The sequence below is a fragment of the Hyperolius riggenbachi genome, chromosome 2 (genome assembly GCF_040937935.1).
Source record: "Hyperolius riggenbachi isolate aHypRig1 chromosome 2, aHypRig1.pri, whole genome shotgun sequence".
NCBI classification, from domain to species: Eukaryota; Metazoa; Chordata; class Amphibia; order Anura; family Hyperoliidae; genus Hyperolius; species Hyperolius riggenbachi.
The window spans coordinates 372,249,709-372,274,628 of record NC_090647.1 but is presented as its reverse complement, the minus strand read 5'-3'; the positions used below and the strand labels follow the sequence as shown (position 1 = coordinate 372,274,628).

General features: G+C 44.4%; 1 protein-coding gene across 1 annotated transcript in view; it reads left to right on the top strand.

The window, feature by feature from the left end:
• CAPZA1 (capping actin protein of muscle Z-line subunit alpha 1) overlaps window positions 1-24,920 on the top strand; it is a 120,553-nt gene that overhangs the window by 83,591 nt on the left and 12,042 nt on the right. The window contains exons 7-8 of the mRNA XM_068269734.1: window positions 2,895-2,973; window positions 11,539-11,610. Of these exons, the coding sequence (XP_068125835.1) occupies window positions 2,895-2,973; window positions 11,539-11,610 (151 nt within the window). The remainder of the gene's footprint in view (window positions 1-2,894; window positions 2,974-11,538; window positions 11,611-24,920) is intronic.

The following is a 24,920-nucleotide window of genomic DNA, read 5'->3' as shown; positions in this document are numbered from 1 at the left end:
TGCGGTCAGAACTTTTTCTGAATAAATCAGTGTGGAACATATTTCCATCAAACTGCACATCCACATCCAAGAAATGTAAATTGGTGCAGTGGCATTCAAGAGTGAACCTAATCGAGTCATGGCAACAATTGATTTCTGAGACAAACTGTTTAAGGCTCTCCTCGCTTCCCTTCTTGCTTTTCTTTTATGGTTGTGGACTATTACACCCTGAAGGATCCAGGTGTGGACTGGTTGACTCCCTGACCTAATTAGATTTACCATTGCAGTTGAGCTCCAGGGACTGCTTTTCTTCTCCCTCAATCCATACAGTACCATAATCAGGCAGCAGTTTACCAGATAAAGCAGTCTTTTCGCACATACACTAGCCGTTAGTCACACAGTTCCCTAGTTTAGCCAGCAAACTGCCCGATTAAATATGACCAGTGCTGTATACATACTGTAACAAGGCAGCAGCTCACTAGTCGACACAGTTGTGCATCAGCAAGTACAGTAGCACATTTCCTTCAGTTCAATCAACAAAGCCTGATAAAATGCAGCGTTCAATACATGTTGTACAGTAATCAGGCAGCAGCTCACCAGTTGATGCAGTCTTTTTAGCCAGTGGCACCGGCTAGTACAGTAATAAAGGGAAATCCATGCAGGCCAGAGAAGCCTGAAGAGAGCAGCTGGATACAAAGAGCAGAGGGCTCAAATAACAGGTTTACTTAACCTGAAGTTCTATTATATATGGATTTATTATACCAGGCGTTACGTGCATATACTTATAATGGAGCTTAGCCAGGACCTGGAAAAGTAGTTTACTTTTATCCATAGTTTTACTATAGCCGAGTTTACTATAACAAGATTATACTGTATTAGTAATGCAAACTTTGTGAATAGGAACAAGTATGCAGACAGTAAAGACTGAAGAAAACAGATTGGCTTAAACTAGGTATAAAAAAACAGCCGGTATTTGAGGCCTACTTTATTAGTATAGTCAACCCATAGAGCCCAGGTTGTAGCAAAGTTAGGCATGTGATCCTCAATAATGGCAATCATTTCTTCATCATTTGTTCCTAAATCATGATTGTATGCACCTTGGAAACCATGGGTTTTAAATCTAGGTTGTGAATCGTTCCATTTAGATGTTAAATAAGATTTGGCAGATGTTGCAGTGTTATGTGAGTTGGTGGGTAGGATGATGCATATTGATGGCCGTATTGCCTAGTAACAGAATTGCTGGGTCCTTAATGAATGAGAAAATACGGATATCTGTGCAGCAGCCAATTTTTAACATTGAGCAGTGTTATTAGCTGGCACTGAAATAAACTGATCCCGAGGGAGAAAGACAAGTTGGAGGCATCTAACAATAGTGTCAGTTGATCGTTACGAACCAACAGATTACTAATGGAATTGCTTAACGTGTTCTGATGCTTTATTTTCTCCTGTGATCGTCATGGGTGACCGAACTGTAATGTCTGTATGTAGCTTTAGTCTGACTATGGATTTGATTGTGCCAGCTATTTTGGCCACAACCAAAGTACCTTGGCATATGCTTGTGTATGGTTATTATGATGAAAAACCTATTACGCTTGATGGAGTGAACATCAGTAGAGTTGAGAATATACCTGATGGTGCAGGAGGATTGATACATTGTGGCACAGGAAGGAGAATTTCAGAAGCAGTGGCTGGAACTATTATTCAACATCCAATCAAAATATGAACTTGGAATTGACTGAGAGTTATACTGTTCATGCAGTAGAAAGACCAAATGCCCAAGACAAATTGATAACGCATTTCATCTACTTTAAAAACCACTTCAGGATCAGTTTTTTTTCCCTTAAAACCGAAACCACTCACATTTCAGCATTCCTCCCTTTCATTCAGCGATAACTTTATTGTTACTTATCACACTGAAATGAACTATATATTGTTTTCGCCACAAATTAGGCTTTCTTTGGGTGGTAGTTTTTGCTATGAATTATTTTATTTTATATGCATTGTAAAGGGAATAAAAAGGAAAAAAAAGAATAAAATGATGATTTCTCAGTTTTCAGCCATTATAGTTTTAAAATAAAATGTGCTTCGATACATAAAACCCACACGTTTTATTTGCCCATTTGTCCCGGTTATTACAACGTTTAAATTGTGTCCCTAGTACAGTGTATGGCGATAATATTTTATCTGAACATAAAGGAGAATTTTTCCGTTTAGAGATTTCTAATACGATTTCACTTATTACAAGACTTTTTTTTTTTTTGCGCCCAAAATTAACATTAGTATACTCTAATGACATCCATATTAGAAAAGTCCCTAAGGTAACTATTTATGTACAAAAAAAAAAAAATGTGTTTTTTTTTTAACAAATATTTTATTTCTGTAACTGTGGGGCAGGGTTGGAAGGGGTTAAATGTAATATAAATAATAATAATAATAAACTTTCTATGTAAAACAGTATACTGGTATAATTAGGTGTATTTTTACTTTTTGGCTACAAGATGGTGCTACTGAGACCGTGTTTCTATTAATAGAACACGGAAGAACAGTGAAGTGTTGGGTCTGAGAGCTTGTGTGACCCTTTCAAGCTTTCTGAGGACAGGGGAACTGTGATCTGGATTGAGAATAAAAGATTCTCACATCCTGATCACAGATGGAGGGGGCTGGGACAGTGGATCGACGGAAAACAGTGGGGGGGGGGGGGGGATCATGAACACTATGGTAAGGCAGCAGTACGCATATCTATCCCCCTGCTCTGCACGTGAAGTTTAAAGGGGCGTAGATATGTGTACCAAGAATCCTAAAGTGGTTAAAATGTCTTCATAACTAATGGAACAATAACAAAAATCGGAAGATGGGTAAAGTGCAGTATAAAGTTTCATCCATGTTAATGGAATATATTTATTCTTCTTGCATAGGAATGGCCGTTGGAGGTCTGAATGGAAGTTTACTGTTTCGCAGTCTACAGCTCAACTAGTTGGAGTACTTAAGATCCAGGTAAACAGCTAGCCAGTTAAAAACAAACAAACTACAAATTGAGGGTATTATAGCAGGGGTGGCATACTCGAATACAAAGTGGACGAAATTGAACACTGGGACTAAGTTTTGGGCAACCTTAACCACTTGCCGACCGCCTACTTCATATTGGCGGCGGCAAAGTGGCAGCCCCAGGACCACGTAACGCAGAATGGCATCAGGTCCTGGGGCACTCTTTGGCCGGGGATCGCGCGCTGGGATGCGCGCGCATCCGCCGGCAATAGGCTCCACCCACCCGCGACGTCAACCCGCCGGCCAATCGGAAGCGCCGGCGGGTTGTTAACCCGACGATCGCCGGATAGGAAGCGTATAATACGCTTTGTAATGTTTACAAAGTGTATTATACAGGCTGCCTCCTGCCCTGGTGGTCCCAGTGTCCGAGGGACCACCAGGGCAGGCTGCAGCCACCCTGGTCTGCACCCAAACACACTGATCTGCCCCCTGATCGCCCACAGCACCCCTCAGACCCCCCCCCTGCCCACCCCCCAGACCCACCCCCCCCCCCTGCCCACCCCCAGACCACTGTTTGCACACAATCACCCCCCTAATCACCCATCAATCACTCCCTGTCACTATCTGTCAACGCTATTTTTTTTTTAGTCCCTAAACTGCCCCTGCTCCCTCCTGATCACCCCCCCACCCTCAGATTCTCCCCAGACCCCCCCCCCCAGACCCTCCCCCCCCCCCTGTGTACTGTATGCATCTATCCCCCCTGATCACCGTCAATCACCCCCTGTCACTGCCACCCATCAATCAGCCCCTAACCTGCCCCTTGCGGGCAATCTGATCACCCACCCACACCAATAGATTGCCCGCAGATCCGACATCAGATCACCTCCCAAATCCATTGTTTACATCTAACATCTATTCTCTCCTCTAAACACCCACTAATTACCCATCAATCACCCCCTATCACCACCTGTCACTGTTACCCATCAGATTAGACCCTTGCGGGCACCCAATCACCCGCCCACACGCTCAGATTGCCCTCAAACCCCCCCCCCCCCCCCCCTTATCGATTCGCCAGTGCATTATTTACATCCGTTCTTCCCTGTAATAACCCACTGATCACCTGTCAATCACCCCCTGTCACTGCCACCCATCAATCACCCCCTGTCACTGCCACCCATCAATCACCCCCTAACCTGCCACTTGCGGGCAATCTGATCACCCACCCACACCAATAGATCGCCCGCAGATCCGACATCAGATCACGTCCCAAGCGCAGTGTTTACATCTATTCTCTCCTCTAAACACCCACTAATTACCCATCAATCACCCCCATCACCACCTGTCACTGTTACCCATCAGATTAGACCCTAATCTGCCCCTTGCGGGCACCCAATCACCCGCCCACACCTCAGAACGCCCTCAGACCCCAGCCCTGATCACCTCGCTAGTGCATTGCTTGCATCTATTTCCCCCCTCTAATCACACCTTGAGACACCCATCAATCACCTCCTGTCACCCCCTAGCACACCTACCCATCAGATCAGGCCCTAATTTGCCCCGTGTGGGCTCCTGATCACTCGGCCAAACCCTCAGATCCCCCTCAGACCCCCTTCCGTTCACCTCCCCAGTGCATTGATTGCATCTATTTTCCCCTCTAACCGCCCCCCTGAGACACCCATCAATCACCTCCTGTCACCCCCCTAGCACTCCTATCCATCAGATCAGGCCCAATACATCCTGTCATCTAAGAGGCCACCCTGCTTATGACCGTTTCCACAAAATTTGCCCCCTCGTAGACCACCTGTCATCAAAATTTGCAGATGCTTATACCCCTGAACAGTCATTTTGAGAAATTTGGTTTCCAGACTACTCACAGTTTTGGGCCCGTAAAATGCCAGGGCAGTATAGGAACCCCACAAGTGACCCCATTTTAGAAAGAAGACACCCCAAGGTATTCTGTTAGGTGTATGATAAGTTCATAGAAGATTTTATTTTTTGTCAAAAGTTAGCGGAAATTGGATTTTTATTGTTTTTTTTTCACAAAGTGTCATTTTTCACTAACTTGTGACAAAAAATAAAATCTTCTATGAACTCACCATACCCCTAACGGAATACCTTGGGGTGTCTTCTTTCTAAAATAGGGTCACTTGTGCGGTTCCTATTCTGCCCTGGCATTTTAGGGGCCCTAAACCGTGAGGAGTAGTCTAGAAAACAAATGCCTCAAAATGACCTGTGAATAGGACGTTGGGCCCCTTAGCGCACCTAGGCTGCAAAAAAGTGTTACACATGTAGTATCGCCATACTCAGGAGAAGTAGTATAATGTGTTTTGTGGTGTATTTTTACACATACCCATGCTGGGTGGGAGAAATCTCTCTGTAAATGGACAATTGTGTGTAAAAAAAAATCAAAAATGTCATTTACAGAGATATTTCTCCCACCCAGCATGGTTATATGTAAAAATACACCACAAAACACATTATACTACTTCTTCTGAGTACGGCGATACCACATGTGTGACACTTTTTTGCAGCCTAACTGTGCTAAGGGGCCCAAAGTCCAATGAGTACCTTTAGCATTTCACAGGTCATTTTGAGACATTTGGGTTCAAGACTACTCCTCACGGTTTAGGGCCCCTAAAATGCCAGGGCAGTATTGGAACCCCACAAATGACCCCATTCTAGAAAGAAGACACCCCAAGGTATTCCGTTAGGAGTATGGTGAGTTCATAGAAGATTTTATTTTTTGTCACAAGTTAGCGGAAAATGACACTTTGTGAAAAAAACAATTAAAATCAATTTCCGCTAACTTGTGACAAAAAAAAAAAATCTTCTATGAACTCACCATCCTCCTAACGGAATACCTTGGGTTGTCTTCTTTCTAAAATGGGGTAATTTGTGGGCTTCCTATACTGTCCTGGCATTTTAGGGGCCCTAAACCGTGAGGAGTAGTCTTGAAACTAAATTTCTCAAAATGACCTGTGAAATCCTAAAGGTACTCATTGAACTTTGGGCCCCTTAGCGCAGTTAGGGTGCAAAAAAGTGCCACACATGTGGTATCGCCGTACTCAGGAGAAGTAGTATAATGTGTTTTGGGGTGTATTTTTCCACATACCCATGCTGAGTGGGAGAAATATCTCTATAAATAGACAATTGTGTGTAAAAAAAAAAATTAAACAATTGCCATTTACGGAGATATTTCTCCCACCCAGCATGGGTATGTGTAAAAATACACCCCAAAACACATTATACTACTTCTCCTGAGTACGGCAATACCACATGTGTGGCACTTTTTTGCAGCCTAACTGCGCTAAGGGGCCCAAAGTCCAATGAGCATCTTTAGGCTTTACAGGGGTGCTTACAATTAGGCACCCCCAAAATGCCAGGACAGTGAACACACCCCACAAATGACCCCATTTTGGAAAGTAGACACTTCAAGGTATTCAGAGAGGAGCATAGTGAGTCCGTGGCAGATTTCATTTTTTTTTTGTCGCAAGTTAGAAGAAATGGAAACTTTTTTTTTTTTTTGTTTTTTTTGTGTCACAAAGTGTCATTTTCCGCTAACTTGTGACAAAAAAATAAAATCTTCTATGAACTCACCATGCCTCTCACTGAATACTTTGGGATGTCTTCTTTCCAAAATGGGGTCATTTAGGGGGTTTTTGTACTATCCTGGAATTTTAGCCCCTCATGAAACCTGACAGGTGCGCAGAAAAGTCAGAGATGCTTGAAAATGGGAAAATTCACTTTTGGCACCATAGTTTGTAAACGCTATAACTTTTACCCAATCCAATAAATATACACTGAATGGGTTTTTTTTTATCAAAGACATGTAGCAGAATAACTTTCGCGCTCAAATGTATAGGAAATTTTACTTTATTTAAAAAATGTCAGCACAGAAAGTTAAAAAAGTCATTTTTTTGACAAAATTCATGTCTTTTTTGATGAATATAATAAAAAGTAAAACTCGCAGCAGCAATCAAATAGCACCAAAAGAAAGCTGTATTAGTGACAAGAAAAGGAGGTAAAATTCATTTAGGTGGTAGGTTGTATGACTGAGCAATAAACCGTGAAAGCTGCAGTGGTCTGAATGGAAAAAAAGGCTCTGGTCCTTAAGGGGTTTTATGACTGCAGTCCTTAAGTGGTTAAAGAGGAACTCCAGTGAACATTTTACTGTTGGCAGGTGATGTAGTTGCTGCATGGTTTTTGGCAGTTGGAAACAGCTGTAAACAGCTATTTCCCACAATGCAACAAGGTTCACAGACAGGAAACTGCCAAAAGTTTGAACTTTTCTCGTGGGAGGAGTTTCACCACAAAATCAGTCGTACAGCGCCCCCTGATGGTCTGTTTGTGAAAAGGAATAGATTTCTCATGTAAAAGGGGGTATCAGCTACTGATTGGGATAAAGTTAAATTTTTGGTTGGAGTTTCTCTTTAACCACTTGCCAACCGCCTTAAGCCGATGGGCGGCGGCAAGGGCTGGGCCCAAACAACCGCAATACGCCCATCGGCGGTGGCGGCGGGCGTGGTTATGCGGCGAACGTGTCATTCGGGACGTGATCAGCCGCCGGCGACAGGCTCCGCCCTCCTCACGCTGTAACCCGCCGGCCGTTCGGAAGCGCCGGTGGGTTACTAGCTGCCCGATCGCCGCCATGGATGTGTATAATAGGCTTTGTAATGTATACAAAGCCTATTATACAGGCTGCCTCCTGCCCTGGTGGTCCCAGTGTCCGAGGGACCACCAGGGCAGCCTGCAGCCACCCTAGTCTGCACCCAAGCACACTGATTCCCCCCCCCCCGACCACTGTTTGCACCCAATTACCCCCCCCCCCCCAATAACCCGTCAATCACTCCATGTCACTATCTGTCAACGCTATTTTTTTTTTCTAAACCTAAACTGCCCCCTGCTCCCTCCAACCCCCACCCCTCAGATTCTCCCCAGACACCCCACCCCCCCCCCCCCCCGCCCCCCCTGTGTACTGTATGCCTCTATCCCCCCTGTAATAACCCACTGATCACCTGTCAATCACCCATCAATCACCCCGTCACTGCCATCCATCAATCAGCCCCTAACCTGCCCCTTGCGGGCAATCTGATCACCCACCCACACCATCAGATCGCCCGCAGATCCGACGTCACATCACCTCCCAAGTGCATTGTTTAAATCTGTTCTCTCCTCTAAACACCCACTAATTACCCATCAATCACCCCCTATCACTGCTACCCATCAGACTAGACCCCTATCTGCCCCTAGGGCACCCAATCACCCACCCACACCCTCAGAACGACCTCAGACCCCCCCAGACCTCCCCCCCCTGTGTACTGTATACATCTATTCTCCCCTGCAATCACCTGTCAATCACCCGTCAATCACCCGTCAATCACCCGTCATTCACCCATCAATCACCCGTCAATCACCACCTGTCACTGCCAGTTATCAGATCAGACCCTAACCTGCCTCTTACAAGCATCTGATCACCCTCCAACACCATCAGATTGCCCCAGACCTACCCTCAGATCACCTCCGAAGTGCATTGTTTAAATCTGTTCTGACATCTAATCACCCACTGATCACCCATCAATCACCCCCTGTCACTGCTACCCATTAGATTAGACCCCTATCTGCCCCTAGGGCACCCAATCGCCTGTCCACACCCTCAGAACGCCCTCAGACCCCAGCCCTGATCACCTCGCCAGTGCATTGCTTGCATCTATTTCTCCCCCTCTAATCACACCTTGAGACACCCATCAATCACCTCCTGTCACCACCTGTTCCCCCTAGCACACCTACCCATCAGATCAGGCCCTAATTTGCCCCGTGTGGGCTCTTGATCACTCGGCCAAACCCTCAGATCCCCCTCAGACCCCCTTCCGATCACCTCCCCAGTGCATTGATTGCATCTATTTTCCCCTCTAACCACCCCCTGAGACACCCATCAATCACCTCCTGTCACCCCCCTAGCACTCCTATCCATCAGATCAGGCCAATACAACCTGTCATCTAAGAGGCCACCCTGCTTATGGCCGGTTCCACAAAATTCACCCCCCCCAATAGACCACCTGTCATCAAAATTTGCAGATGCTTATACCCCTGAACAGTCATTTTGAGACACTTGGTTTCCAGACTACTCACGGTTTTGGGCCTGTAAAGATGCCAGGGCAGTAGAGGAACCCCACAAGTGACCCCATTTTAGAAAAGACACCCCAAGGTATTCTGTTAGGTGTATGACGAGTTCATAGAAGATTTTATTTTTTGTCAAAAGTTAGCGGAAATTGATTTTTGTTTTTTTCACAAAGTGTCATTTTTTCACTAACTTGTGACAAAAAATAAAATATTCTATGAACTCACCATACACCTAACAGAATACCTTGGGGTGTTTTCTTTCTAAAATGGGGTCACTTGTGGGGTTCCTATACTGCCCTGGCATTTTAGGGGCCCTAAACCGTGAGGAGTAGTCTAGAAAACAAATGCCTCAAAATGACCTGTGAATAGGACGTTGGGCCCCTTAGCACACCTAGGCTGCAAAAAAGTGTCACACGTGGTATCGCCGTACTCAGGAGAAGTAGTATAATGTGTTTTGGGGTGTATTTTTTACACATACCCTTGCTGGGTGGGAGAAATCTCTCTAAAGGGACAATTGTGTGTAAAAAAATCAAAAATTTGTCATTTACAGAGAGATTTCTCCCACCCAGCATGGATATATGTAAAAATACACCACAAAACACATTATACTACTTCTTCTGAGCACGGCAGTACCACATGTGTGGCACTTTTTTGCAGCCTAACTGCGCTAAGGGGCCCAAAGTCCAATGAGCATCTTTAGGCTTTACAGGGGTGCTTACAATTAGGCACCCCCCAAAATGCCAGGACAGTGAACACACCCCACAAATGACCCCATTTTGGAAAGGAGACACTTCAAGGTATTCAGAGAGGAGCATAGTGAGTCCGTGGCAGATTTCATTTTTTATTTTTTTTTTTTGTCGCAAGTTAGAAGAAATGGAAACTTTATTTTTTATTTTATTTTTTTTATTATTTATTTATTTTTTTGTCACAGTGTCATTTTCTGCTAACTTGTGACAAAAAATAAAATCTTCTATGAACTCACCATGCCTCTCAGTGAATACTTCAGGATGTCTTCTTTCCAAAATGGGGTCATTTGGGGGGTATTTATACTATCCTGGAATTTTAGCTCCTCATGAAACATGACAGGTGGTCAGAAAAGTCAAAGATGCTTCAAAATGGGAAAATTCACTTTTGGCACCATAGTTTGTAACTGCTATAACTTTTACCCAAACCAATAAATATACACTGAATGGGTTTTTTTTAATCAGACATGTAGTACAATACATTTGGACAAAAATGTATACAGAAATTTTACTTTATTTGAAAAATGTCAGCACAGAAAGTAAAAAAAAAATCATTTTTTTGACAAAATTCATGTCTTTTTTGATGAATATAATAAAAACTAAAACTTGCAGCAGCAATCAAATAGCACCAAGAGAAAGCTGTATGAGTGACAAGAAAAGGAGGTAAAATTAATTTAGGTGGTAGGTTGTATGACCAAGCAATAAACCGTGAAAGCTGCAGCGGTCTGAATGAAGAAAAAGGCTCTGGTCCTTAAGGGGCGAAAAGACTGTGGTCCTCAAGTGGTTAAAGGACTTATGATGCGAATCCTAAAAAAAAAGTTATGTACCTCTTTCAAAGACCATTTTTCTTGGGAGACCATCCGTGCCCTCCTTTTCACCTTCAAATGCTGTATTGCCTGTCTCCAGAATCGCCGCTTTAAATGTATTCCTGCGCTGACCACATAGCCGCTAGTGCGGATGCGCAGGTGTTGAGCTCTGACCTCCCCGCGTCCTCTTTCCCAGCAGTCTCATACGTGTCATGTGGGCGGGATTACATGACAGATGTACTTCAGAGTAATGCTCTTTGAAAGAGGTACATAACTTTTTGTTTTGTTTTGTTATTTTTTTTTTTAGGATTCACATCGTAAGTCCTTTAATATCTAGTGGCCAGCTCCCTCCCTTAAAAAGCTCCCTGAGGTCTAATTGTCCCCCTCCCTCCTCTATACACCAGTTCTCTGGTGTCTTGCGGTCCTCCCTCCCCTATAAAATTCCCTGATATTTAGTTATCCTCCCTATACAGTTCCCTGGTGTCTAGTACCCGCCCCCTCCCCTATATAGTTCCCTGAGGTTGAATTGCTTCCTGTTCTATATACCATTTCTCTGGTGTCTTGTGGTCCTCTCTCCCCTATAAAATACCCTGATATTTAGTGATCCTCCCCTATACAGTTCCCTGGTGTTTAGTGTCCTCATTTCTCCTTGATATAGTTCACTGGTGACTAGTGTCCCTCCCCTATATAGTACCCTGGTGTCTAATGCCCCCCCCCCCTTCTTCCCCATACAGTATCTTGGTCCCCCCCCCCCCCCCCCTCTTCACCTTTAATGTAGTTTTCATGGTGGTCTAGACTGGGCCAAACATAATGCAAAGTGGGGAAAGCACTTGTGGGCCAAATGTGATGGCTCTACTGGCCAGAGTTTGACATATATGCTTTATAGGATTTTTGTTTTCTGGTAGGTTCATTACTATGAAGATGGCAATGTTCAGCTGGTTAGCCACAAAGATGTGCAGGAATCCATAACCATCTCTGTAAGTAAAGACATCGTGGAACACGTTAACCTCTGTATAATTAAATGGCATGATTCCACAGTATAGATAATGTTTTCAGTAATATGGGAGGTAGGCATTTCCCTATGCATATTCCTTTGTTGTTTTACAGACTGTCTACAACTATTTACATCAGTATGTGCCCTAGAAGGAATTAAATCTGTTTACCACATTCCATTTAATTTACCAGTATTTTTTTAGGCAGATTCCTATGAAATATATAATAAACTCCACATCGTGTAGCTTTTATATATATCGGGGTCCAACGGATACGGTTAGTGAGATGACTCAAGTTTTTAGTAGATGTATTCATTTCACTTTCCATTTCATCCATCTAAATTTAGCTGCGGAGTGGTCCATGGTTTTATACAAATGCCTTTATATCTTAATTTCCTGACCAAGGATATGCAGCAGTAGTCTAAAGGTACATACACACGTCTGATTTTTCCAAACGACCGATCGTTGGGACTGGTCATTTGGACATCAAATCGGGCGTGTGTACAAACGATTGTTCGGCTGATAAAGCTCGTCAAAACCAGCCTTATCAGCCGAAAGAGCGTTTGTACACACGCCCGATTTGACGTCCGGACTACCGGTCATTTGGAAAAATCAGACATGTGTATGTACCTTTAGCACATGCTATAGTGTTATACCGGAGTTTCTTGCTTGCAATCTGTCACAATACACAATGGGCTCTATTGGGCAGCACGGTGGCGTAGTGGTTAGCTCTCTCGCCTTGCAGCGCTGGGTCCCTGGTTCGAATCCCAGCCAGGGCACTATCTGCAAAGAGTTTGTATGTTCTCTCCGTGTCTGCGTGGGTTTCCTCCCGGAACTCCGGTTTCCTCCCACATTCCAAAAACATACGGATAAGTTAATTGGCTCCCCCTAAGAAATTGGCCCTAGACTACAGTACTTACACTACATAATATAGACATATGGCAATGGTAGGGATTAGATTGTGAGCTCCTTTGAGGGACAGATAGTGACAAGATATATATATATATATATATATATATATATATATATATATATATATATATATATATATATATATATATATATATATATATATATATATATACACACTGTACAGCGCTGCGTAATATGTCGGCGCTATATAAATACTAAATAATAATAATAATTCACAAAACTTATCATACGTGACTTATCACCTAATTGATAAAGATAGCCTTTCAGCACATTTACAAGCAAAATAATCACACAAAGTAAGTTGGTCCTGATTAGCTTTATTCAATATTACAATATTACTTTTTCTTACCTTAATTATATTATTTTTTAGAATCTTAAAAATGTAGGTGAAAACGGGTGAAAAAGCTTTGTGAATCATGCCCATTGTAGTACTAGCTCCACTTTTTTCTCCATTGAAATTAGTTTTCTACTTAGAGCACACAATGAGTATCTTGAATTGGGAGTTAGTCCATTGCCATAGATCAAGTATCTCCGGAGGACTTATGCTGGGCATACACGGTCAGTTTGTTCCTTATCAATCGAGCTGCTAATGGTTCGATTGATAATATCCAATGTGTTTGATTACCGCGGAGATCGATTCCGCGCTCGATACCTGCGGGCGGACAATAGCGACAAATCGCGCAGAAGATAAGAAGCGCCGGCGGGGACGAGCGGGAATCGATCCGGGTGCACGCTCGGACGAGCGGGGACGCGGTGGGAGTCGATCCGGCGGCTAATCGGCCACTAGATCGACCCGTGTATGCCCAGCATTAGAAGACTCTACTCCCAGAAACATCTCCTGAAGAGCAGTTACTGCAGGTCGTTAATGCTGGACATACATGGCTGATGGCTCGATTGATAATATCCAACAGGTCCGATGACCTGCCGGATAGATTCCCTGCTCAATCCAAGCGGGAATTGATCCGTGCGGACGAGCGGGGATGCGCCGGCATCGAGCCAGCGGCTCAATCCGGCGCATAATTGCATCCGTGTATGCCCAGCATACGATGTGAAAAACCTTTATAAGAACCCTGCAGCTTCTACGACTCAAAACTAAACAGTGGGTGCCAGGGTTTTGGAGACTGTACGGTCCTTTTTCTTAATGTTTTGCTCGAGTTAGATGCCATGTTCTCAACATTATTATACACAAGGGTTTACTTCCTTCCCACAGATTTCTCCCTCTTTCTCTTTAAGAAAGTTTCCATACGCTTTTTCCTTCTTTCCTAATTGGTGTCATTCCCGTTCCACATGGTGTCTTTCTCTTTAAAGCGGTATTGTCACCATAAAAATCAAATTTCAACAGCAACTGGTCTGAGTGTATTAAGTGATAAAGATGCTAATCCTGCATTCAAAACTTTTTCTGCTGTTATGGTTTGGAGTTATTACATACTTTAGGAGCACTGGCCCTAGTGCCAAACAGTGCCAAAAAGTTGAATGCTGGGAGTTATTTTGAATTCTGGGAGTTCTTTTTATCTATAATACATTCCTCCTCTTCCATTTACTTCCCTGCCTAGCTGATCACTTGTGTTTACAAGTAAGGCTGAGGTGACTCAGTGATTGGATGTGTAAATAAAAAAAAAGACTCTGGGAGGAGGGCAGCTAATGAATACACAATGAGCAAGAGAAGGGAGGGGGGAAAACACGAGTCAGGAAGGATATGTCCGCATTAGCTTGGCAAAATGGCCACTGCCTGCAATAGGATTTTCTGCATTTCCTTTATAAAATTCACAGGAATAATTACGTGGATAGCAAAATACATCTGTTATGTAAGTAAAAGTAGTATTTATCTACTTATATATGTGTTTTTTATTACTAGGTTAGCATGGGTGTCGCTTATTCTTTAAACTGCTTTCATGAGACAATTGGGGACGGTGATTACTGCTGGGCGGCACCTAATATTGTTTATTTGATTGTCTAATAAGACTATAATTGTCCCACGGCTGCTGACAGTGCTGCATTTAGCCGCCCCCCCCCATCTCTTTGTGATTACATGGACGGAGTTTAAATCCGGCTTATAGCCACGTGTTGTTGATCTGCACGGCCTGTCTCCCTGGCGAGGGATATGACCTGTAACATGGTTCTCTGTGTCCTGGCTGCTTCCTGCAAGCCGTGGATCCCAGATTAAAGGGAACCTGAACTGAGAAGGGGTATGGATGTTTCGTTTTAAACCAGTTGCCTGGTAGCCCTGCTGATCTCTTTGGCTCCAGTAGTGGCTGAATCACACACCTGAAGCAAGCATGCAGCTAATCCAGTCAGAGGATCTGATCTGCATGCTCATTCAGGGGCTGTGGCTAAAAGTATTAGAGACACAGGATAAGCAGGAGAGTCGGGCAACGGATATTATTTTAAAAGGAAAAATACATATCCTTCTCAGTTTAGGTTACCTTTAAGTAAGAGGTGGAATTCATGGTGTCATCTGCCTTTACGTCCAGTCAGGATATGCTGCATAGATTTTAAATATCCAGTGTAGGTAGGTGGATGCCAACACAGCCTCCGAAGCAGCAAAACAGTCGTTGGAATCCTCTGAGCCTGCACCCACAGTTGACTGTCCCTGTCCACGATATGCTCATTACCACCATCTTGCAATCTGTTATGCGCCATGTGATACTGTATATGGATGAATAAAATACATTTTCTACTGCAGCACTGGCAGGTATCTTTCATCTTGTCTATGACCTGTTTGCTACCTGCTTATCTATTGAACCTAGATCTATTGAACGCTACAGTATACCGCAGTTTTTTTTTTGCAATCTGTCACAATACACAATGTAGTGCCAGCTCCACCTTTTTATCCATTGAAAGTAGTATTGTCTGGGCTGGTCATAGCTGGAGACTATGGACCCATTTTACAAAAATTTCTCCCAATCTGAAAAACAAACAAGATTCTTCAAATTTGGCCCAGTTGTTAAAAATGATCTCTTTAGCAATATTTTGCATCACTTACCTAGATCAAATTGAACTTAAGTGAAGGCTGCTGGAAGGTTTGTACATGTGAAACTCAAAATTAGAATATCGATTCGAAACTCCATTTATTTCAGTAATTCAACTTCAAAGTTGAAACTAATACCGTATTTTTTGGCATATAAGACGCACTTTTTCTTCCCAAAAATGGGGAGAAAAAGTCCCCGTGTCTTATATGCCGAATACAGGGAGTCCCCGACATACGATCGCCTGCCTCTCTCTACCCTGTGTCATCGTCCAGTAAAACAAATTAGCAACATTGTGTCTCACCTCATCCAACGATTCCAGCGGCGACCGCAGACCTTTTCTCTGCTGCATGGCTCCTCTAGTGTCGGCTTCTGCTAATGCAGAAGCCAGCACTAGAGGAGCAGTGCTGGAGATGAGGTCTGTGTGTTAGAATGTTAGTATTATATGATTGAGGTCGTAGGCCTCAGTTACTTGAACTGAGGTGAGGTAAAAGACTTGATTTGCAGAGTATACCTTTAAAGAGGATTTCTAGAAGCACTGAAGAACCGTGTAGTTCGGACTGTACAAGGCTACCCGATGTACAGACAGATAGGCAGTCTTGTTCTGTAAACATCAGGCCTAGTACAGTAAACAGTTATTCTTCAGAACAAGATGACCGGTGCCTGGAACATGGGACTTTCCAGGCCATGCGCAGTAACGACTGTGCGTGTCATGATACCACGAGGTATCTCACTGGGTCTAAACCAAAAGCAGGTGATGAGGTATTGACCCACCCCTGCTCAGATGATGTCACATTTATCTCTTTTCTGGTCTGTATTAAAGTAGCCGACTGGCTGTAGAGAGAGGCTTCTGCTTCTTCTGACTGCTGGCTGATGACTTCCACCCTTTACTAGTATTTATAATCTGTCTTGTCATTTTATCTAACTGCATGCTGTATATAGGCCTACGGGCCACGTAGTCTGGATGTAACGTAGTATATATAGAACATAAAAGAAAATCTGGTTGCCATACAAATGGAACCAAGAGCTGTAATGCAAAGAACACTTACTACAAAACAATTGCTTCGCTAAGATGTAACCACCTGTAGATATAAGCATCTGTATATCTGTTAGGCTGAATAAACTCCCTAACTTTGAGGACGCCTAAGAAGTCTCATCTCCTTTGCTGTTGCTGTGATGAGAGTCAAGTTATTTCACTTCCTGTGAGTTGCAGCTCTGAGTTGCTGGTGCCGGAGCAAAAGGCGTAGTGTTGTTGCCAATAGCAAGAAACATATAGTTTCTTTGACTGTGCTCGCCGTGGGATACGCTGCCACTAATTGTTTTTACACATGGGAGGGAGGGGGGGAGGAGAGGACGACATGGGAACAGGACACATGGGCAAAGGGAGGACACTGGGACAGAAGGGGACACACAAGTGGAGCACAGGAGTACATCGGGACAGAAGGTGACACGGGAGGACAGTGACTGGGGGAGAACATCTATACGATGCTCTAGATGGATGGATGGAGATAGATAGATAGATAGGTGTGTGTGCATGCGTGCTGCCCATAATTATCATACCCCTGGCAAATTTTGACTGTTACTTTTATTCAACCAGCAAGTAATTTTTTGACGGGAAATTACATAGGTGTCTCCCAAAAGAAAAGACTATGTACAAGAGGCATTGAAAAATTCTCCTTTTATTTACATTTGAGCAAAAATTGTTCAGTCCAAAATTATTCATACCCTTCGCAAATTGTCAGTCTTTGGGAAAATCCACAGTTCTATACCATTCCAAATAGTCCAAGCTGTTCTAAAGCATCCTAATTACCCTGATTAATTAGGAACAGCTGTTTTTAATCAACTCAACAGCTCTTTGCAGTTGATTTGTGGACAGTCATGGCTAAGCTAAAGGAGCTCAGTGAGGACCTGTGGCTGCGCATTGTGGCTGCTCAGAAATCACGAAAGGACTACAAGGCCATTTCTAAATGTTTTCAGGTTCCAGTGGCTACAGTGCAATGTATTATTAAAAAATACAAGATATTCCGTACTGTGGGAAATCTCAGAGGGCGTGGTCGGAAGCCTAAAGTGACACCTGTGCTGGTCAAGAGGATAATGTGAGAGGTGAAAAAGAATCCAAGGATCACCACCAAGGCCATCCTGATGAATTTGGGCTCTGCTGGTGGCAGTGTCTAAAGGCAGACAATCCAACGGACACTGCACACTGCTGGGTTCCACGTATGCAGACCAAGAAGGACGCCACTTCTCCAGATAAAGCACACAAAAGCTCACTTGTCCTTTGGAAATGCTCATCTGGACAAAGAAGAAGACTTCTGGTCTTCTGTGTTATGGTCACATGAAACAAAAATTAAATTGTTTGGTCGCAATGATGTTTCCTTCATTTGGCGTAAAAAAGGAGAAACCTTCAACCCAAAGAACACCATCCCCACTGTCAAACATGGTGGTGGAAACCTAATGCTTTGGGGGTGTTTTTCAGCCAATTGGCCAGGGAACCGGATCACAGAAAACTGCACCATAAAACAAGAGAAATACATGAGGATTCTCAATGACATCAGCAAACTTGGCCTTGGGCATCAGTGGACATTTCAACATGTCAGTGACCCAAAACACACAGCAAAAATGGTGAAGAAATGGTTAGACACTGGGCCGGTTCTAGTAACAATGGTGCCCCTTGGCAAAATTGACCCAGGGGCCCCTCAATAGACCCCCCCAATCAAACATCAGCAGTAGGGACACTTTGTTGCAGCCAAATTTCCTCCAAAGGCCCCTGAGGCAGGGGCTGACACCACCTGGCTCAGCTGAAGACTCTGCAAGGGCACCGGGGAACAACAATTAAGTTGGGGGAGACACCTTGGGGGGGCCCTACAGGCTCTGGGGCCCTAAGGCAATTGCCCTCTTTGCCTCTATGGTAGCACCGGCCCTGAGCAGACAACATCAATGTTTTGTAGTGGCCTAGCCAGAGTCCTGACTTGAAATCTGTGGAAGGAGCTAAAGATCAGGGTGATGGCAAGAAGACCCTCTAACCTGAAAGATTTGGAGCTCATTGCTAAAGATGAATGAGCAAAAAGTGCCCAGTCCAAAATTATTCATACCCTTCTCAATCATCAATAGAAAAGACTTTATTGGCTATTACAGCAATCAAACGCTTCCTATAATTGCAGACCAGCTTTTTGCAGGTCTCCACAGGTATTTTTACTCAAATATAAATAAAAGCTGAGAAATGTTTTTTTTTTCCACAATAATGCCTCTTGTACATCATCTTATTATCTTTTGAGAGATACCTATGTCATTTCCCGTCAAAAAATTACTTGCTGGTTGGATAAAAGTAACTTAGTCAAAATTTGCCAGGGGTATGAATAAGTATGGGCAGCACTGTAGATATAGATATATTCTTTTGCCTGATTTTTGCCCCCTAAATCTAGGTGCGTCTTATATGCCAAAAAAACACTGTATGTGAAATAGGATCCCTTTTTAGGTGTTTAAGATTTAATTAGCTGATTGGATTCTGACACTGAGCCTAGAATATTGAACATTTTCACAATATTCTAATGGTCTAAGATTTTCATTTTGGGTTTTCATAAGCTGTAAGAAACAATCATCAAAATTATAACAAAGGCTTGAAACATCTTGCTTTGCACGTGGAGTCTATTTCATATGTTTCACCTTTTTGAGTTGAATTACTGAAATAAATGGACTTTTGCACAATATTCAAATTTTTAGAGTTTCACCAGTGTATGAGCATATGTACTGATGTCACATGCACTTCTTTTTTTAAATGAAACCAGAGATGATAAAATAAACCTTTTATACATACTTTGGGCTTCCTTCAGCCCCATCCGCATAGATCTCTCCCACGGATCGCTGGAGAGATGCGTAGAGAGCGCACTTCACTTGGCTCAGACTAGCCGCGACTGGCTAAAGTTGCGGGACTGGAGCTGGAGAAGGCTAAGGACAGCGGCGGGGGAGCGATCAAAGCGGATGGGGCTGGAGTAAGCCCCAGGTATGTTAAAAAAAAATGTTTAATTTATCCTCTGGTACACTTTACAGCCTAAATTAAAAAAGAAACAAAACTATGGTTACACGAATATGTCTGTAACTGCAGTTGCCGTTCAGCAATTTCACTGTGTTCTGATATGAGCCAGATAAGAAATAGATACTTTAACCACATGATGGTTCAGATTTTTCTTTTTTCCACCTCACCATTGGCATACACTTCCGCACACAGAGCCAGAAGTTCCAGCTCTGAATGTGAACGTGTGCACAGATGGAACACACCAGAATGCAGGAGGTAGTCAGATGAGTTAACCCTACATTTTCCACTATATCCTGCTGTACTCGTTTAAGATGCTCTCGCTTTTTGTTAGTGTTCTCACTTATCCCTGGGGTGACCTCTTCACAATTGGTAGGGGCACCACTGCATAATGTTTGGTTTCTGTGTGCTTCCGAAGCAGGGGCGTTTTTAGGCAATGGCATTCCAGGCCACTGCATGGAGTGCTATTGGTCCTGGGGATGGCACTATGCCCCTTAAGCCCTGCCCACAAAATAAGCCCCGCTCCAAATGAAGCCACACCTCTGGTGGGACCTTTTGTGCCTCCTTCTGTCTCCTTGTGCCACCTCTGCCCCCCTGTGCTTCCAGAGATTAAGATGAAATGGTTACCTAGGCAAACAACGACTTTGGGCCCACCTTTGATTCCCACCTAGCATTTTTGGCAAGATTTGTTGGGGGCTAGCATAAAGTGGCCCCTAGACTATCTCCAGGCCCTCGGCACCTGCCTAAGTTGCCTTGTGGATGATTCGGCTCTGTGTGCGTCCCTCTGTCCCCTTGTCCCACTATCTGTTCCTATCCCCCTCCTGCGCTCTCCCAGTCCAGTGTGTAAAGGCAGATTATAGAGCAGCAGAAGCTGTGCTCTAACCTGCCCTCTGAAGTCCAGTGCTGAGCCTGTGCGACCATCCTGTCTGTGTCCTGCTCCTTCTAGTGCTGGCACCTCATTCTCCTCATGTAGCATGTAATCACGCTACATGCGGTAGGAGATGCTGGACACTAGGGTGAGAGGTGAGCGGACAGGTGGAAGCACAGCTACAGTGGCTTGCAAAAGTATTCGGCCCCCTTGAAGTTTTCCACATTTTGTCACATTACTGCCACAAACCTGAATCTATTTTATTGGAATTCCATGTGAAAGACCAATACAAAGTGGGGTACACGTGAGAAGTGGAACGAAAATCATACATGATTCCAAACATTTTTTACAAATGAATAACTGCAAAGTGGCGTGTGCGTAATTATTCAGCCCCCTTTGGTCTGAGTGCATTCAGTTGCCCATAGACATTGCCTGATGAGTGCTAATGACTAAAGAGTGCACCTGTGTGTAATCTAATGTCAGTACAAATACAGCTGCTCTGTTACAGCCTCAAGGGTTGTCTAAGAGAATATTGGGAGCAACAACACCATGAAGTCCAAAGAACACACCAGACAGGTCAGGGATAAAGTTGAGAAATTTAAAGCAGGCTTAGGCTACAAAAAGATTTCCAAAGCCTTGAACATCCCACGGAGCACTGTTCAAGCGATCATTCAGAAATGGAAGGAGTATGGCACAACTATGAACCTACCAAGACAAGGCCGTCCACCTAAACTCACAGGCCGAACAAAGAGAGCGCTGATCAGAAATGCAGTCAAGAGGCCCATGGTGACTCTGGACGAGCTGCAGAGATCTACAGCTCAGATGGGTGAATCTGTTTATAGGACAACTATTAGTCATGCACTGTACAAAGTTGGCCTTTGTGGAAGAATGGCAAGAAGAAAGGCATTGTTAACAGAAAAGCATAAGAAGTCCCGTTTGCAGTTTGCCACAAGCCATGTGGGGGGCACAGCAAACATGTGGAAGAAGGTGCTCTGGTCAGATGAGAACAAAATGGAACTTTTTGGCCAAAAACTAACACTGCACATCACTCTAAACACACCATCCCCACTGTGAAATATGATGGTGGCATCATGTCCTGGGGGTGCTTCTCTTCAGCAGGTACAGGGAAGCTGGTCAGAGTTGATGGGAAGATGGATGGAGCCAAATACAGGGCAATCTTGGAAGAAAACCTCTTGGAGTCTGCAAAAGACTTGAGACTGGGGCGGAGGTTCACCTCAACAGGACAATGAGCCTAAACCTAAAGCCAGGGCAACAATTGAATGGTTTAAAACAAAACCTATCCATGTGTTAGAATGGCCCAGTCAAAGTCCAGATCTAAATCCAATCGAGAATCTGTGGCAAGATCTGAAAACTGCTGTTCACAAACGCTGTCCATCTAATCTGACTGAGCTGAAGCTGTTTTGCAATGAAGAATGGGCAAGGATTGTAGTCTCTAGATGTGCAAAGCTGGTAGAGACATACCTTAAAAGACTGGCAGCTGTAATTGCAGCAAAAGGTGCTTCTACAAAGTATTGACTCAGGGGGCTGAATAATTACGCACACCCCACTTTGCAGTTATTTGTAAAAAATGTTTGGAATCATGTATAATCTACACGCACGCACGCACCCACACGCGCACACACACACGCACACGTGTGTGTGTTTGTAATACCGAAACCAAAAGTGGGCATCCTGAACAGTGGCGTACAGATTTGACACCCGGTGCTGGGTATTATAAGACACCCCCCCCCCCCCCCCCCCCCAAAAAAAAGCATGGCATACTAAGCACGCCACGTCAGATATAGGATCCACTAGTACAGGTAATATAGTTGCCCCAGTAAAGGTAGCATAGTTGCCCCAGTAGTATAGCTAGTATAGTTGCCCTCAGTGAAGCTAGTATAGTTGCCCCCAGTGTATGTAGTTTAGTTGCCCCCTAGTATAGCTAGTACAGTTGCCCCCAGTATAGCTAGTACAGTTGCCCCCAGTATAGCTAGTACAGTTGCCCCCAGTGAAGCTAGTTGCCCCCAGTAAACTTAGTTTAAATGCCCCCAGTATAGCTAGTACAGTTATACCCAGTATAGATGCTCCAGGAGGGGGAAGCAGCACTAGGAGGGGCATTGAGGGCAGCGGCGGGGAGGGGGGCCAAAACCCCCCTCCCTCACCTGGGACTCCTCCTTCTGCCTCTCTCCCCTTCCATAGATTACCGGCAAGTGCAGGTTCAGCGGGAGGCGTTTGGAGAATTACTCACCTCACTTCCACGTTCCAAGCGCTGGCAGCGTCATGTCGTCACAGATCTCTGCCTTCAATGCCGCCCACTGTGCTTCCGCTAATCAGGAAGCACAGTGGGTGGCATTGAAGACTGAGACCTGTGACGACATGACGCTGCGCTCCAGCGCTTGGAACGCGGAAGTGAGGCAATTCTCTGCACGCCTCCCGCTGAACCTGCACTTGCCGGTAATCTATGGAGGGGGAGCGAGGCAGAAGGAGGGGTCCCAGGTGAGGGAGGGGGGGTTCTGGCCCTCCTCCCCGCCACTGCCCCTCCTTATAGCACTGCTTCCCCCTCCTGCTCTGCTGCTGTGGGTGGTCGTGGTGACCCCCCCCCACCAGCTGTCAGTCACCCGGTGCACCACGCCCCCTGCGCTCTATGGTAGGAACGCCACTGATCCTGAATAATTACTACTACTGTATGTGTCACTATGGTGCCTTTTTAAGCTACATACAAGCTTGGAATAAATGTCACCCAAAACTGTCTTTTGTGATCACTTCAGGAGCCAGTTTTCTGGCAATATATGTACTGACATGCTGCTTAGACTTCTGCTGATCACCCCATTCTGCCTTACAGAAAGGCATAGGGAAGGACTAACAAAAGGTATCCAAATAGAGCAGTTGATCAATAGTGTTCGCCTGGGGATCTTACATGTGCTTGGCTGTAATCATCTAAAACGATCAGTAATGGATTTGGTTTGTTAAAATTTACCTTTTTTTTTTTTAACTACTCTACGACCGCTCCACGCCAATGGGCGTGATCGCAGCGGCAGCCCCAGGACCGCCTAACGCCAATTGGCGTCAGGTCCTGGAGCCGGCTACTGAAGGTGATCGCGCGCAGGGTGCGCTCGCATCTCCTTCTCGGGGGGCGGAGCTCCGCCCCCTCTTCAGTCTCCGAGCGGCTATTGGCGCTCGGTTGACTGTTAGATGCCGTGATCGCCGTCTAATTACATAGTACAGCGCTGCGATCAGCAGCAGCGCTATACTGGGGACAGCCGTGTGACACGGCTGTCCCCCTGTGGGACGGGAGCGATTGGCTCTCATAGGCAGAAGCCTATAACAGCCGATCGCGTGATTGGACGGCTGGGGGGTGGGACGGGATTTCTGAAAAAAAAAAAGAAAACAAAACCAGAAATAGTAAAAAAAAAAAATAACAAAACATAATTATTTTTTAAAAAAAGAAACACAAGGGGGGGGGGGGGGGGCGATCAGACCCCCACCAACAGAGAGCTCTGTTAGTGGGGCGAAAAGGGGGAGAAATCACTCGTGTGCTGTGTTGTGCGGCCCTGCAGCTTGGCATTAAAGAGAACCTGTACTGAGTAAAATTGCTGTATATTCCTGCGTATAAGACTACTTTTTAACCCTTGAAAATCTTCTGAAAAGTTGGAGGTCGTCTTATACGCCGGGTGTCATTGATGCCGGGTGATACGCCCTATCCTGTTACCGTCTCTCAGATCTCCCTGCTGAGGGAGCGCAATCTATTCTTCCATACCGCTCTGATACACAGGTAGACAAGGAGAGCTGACCAGTCTACTTAAGGAGAGTTGACCAATGCAACAGGTCAATTGACTATATACTGTTATATACCGGGTAACACATAAAGTACAGCATCAGTATCTGTTCAAACACAGCACCAGTACATGATTTTTTTTCTTTTTCTTTTCATTTGGTTTGCGTTGGAAGAGGGATAGTCTTATACGGCGAGTATATCCCAAACTATATTTTAACTGGAAAAGTTGGGGGGTCAACTTATACGCCCAGTCGTCTTATACAACGGAATATACGGTATTTAAAATAAACACATGAGGTAACTTCAAATGAACATTACATAGTTACCTTGCCATCAGTTCCCCTCAGAAGCTCACCATTTTTTTTCTGACAATGATCCCTTCCAGTTCTGACAACATTTTGTCAGAACTGAAATCTATCAGTTGCTGTCAGTTATATATCAGTTGCTGTCAGTTACAGCTGAGAGGAGAACTGATGTGTCCACGTTTCCCTATGGCTCAAGTGGCCGATGTTACAGTTTAAGAGTGTGCTGACCAGGAAGCGGTTATGGAGTACTAGCCATTTTCAAAATGGAGGACAGAGAATCCCATTGATCAGTGGACACACAGGACGCAGGAGAGGAGAAAGAGATTGAGGAGTAGACTACGCAGAAGGTAAGTATGACTTGTGTATGTTTATTTTGACTTTTAATTTTCAGTTCAGGTTTTCTTTAAAGCTGCAGTGG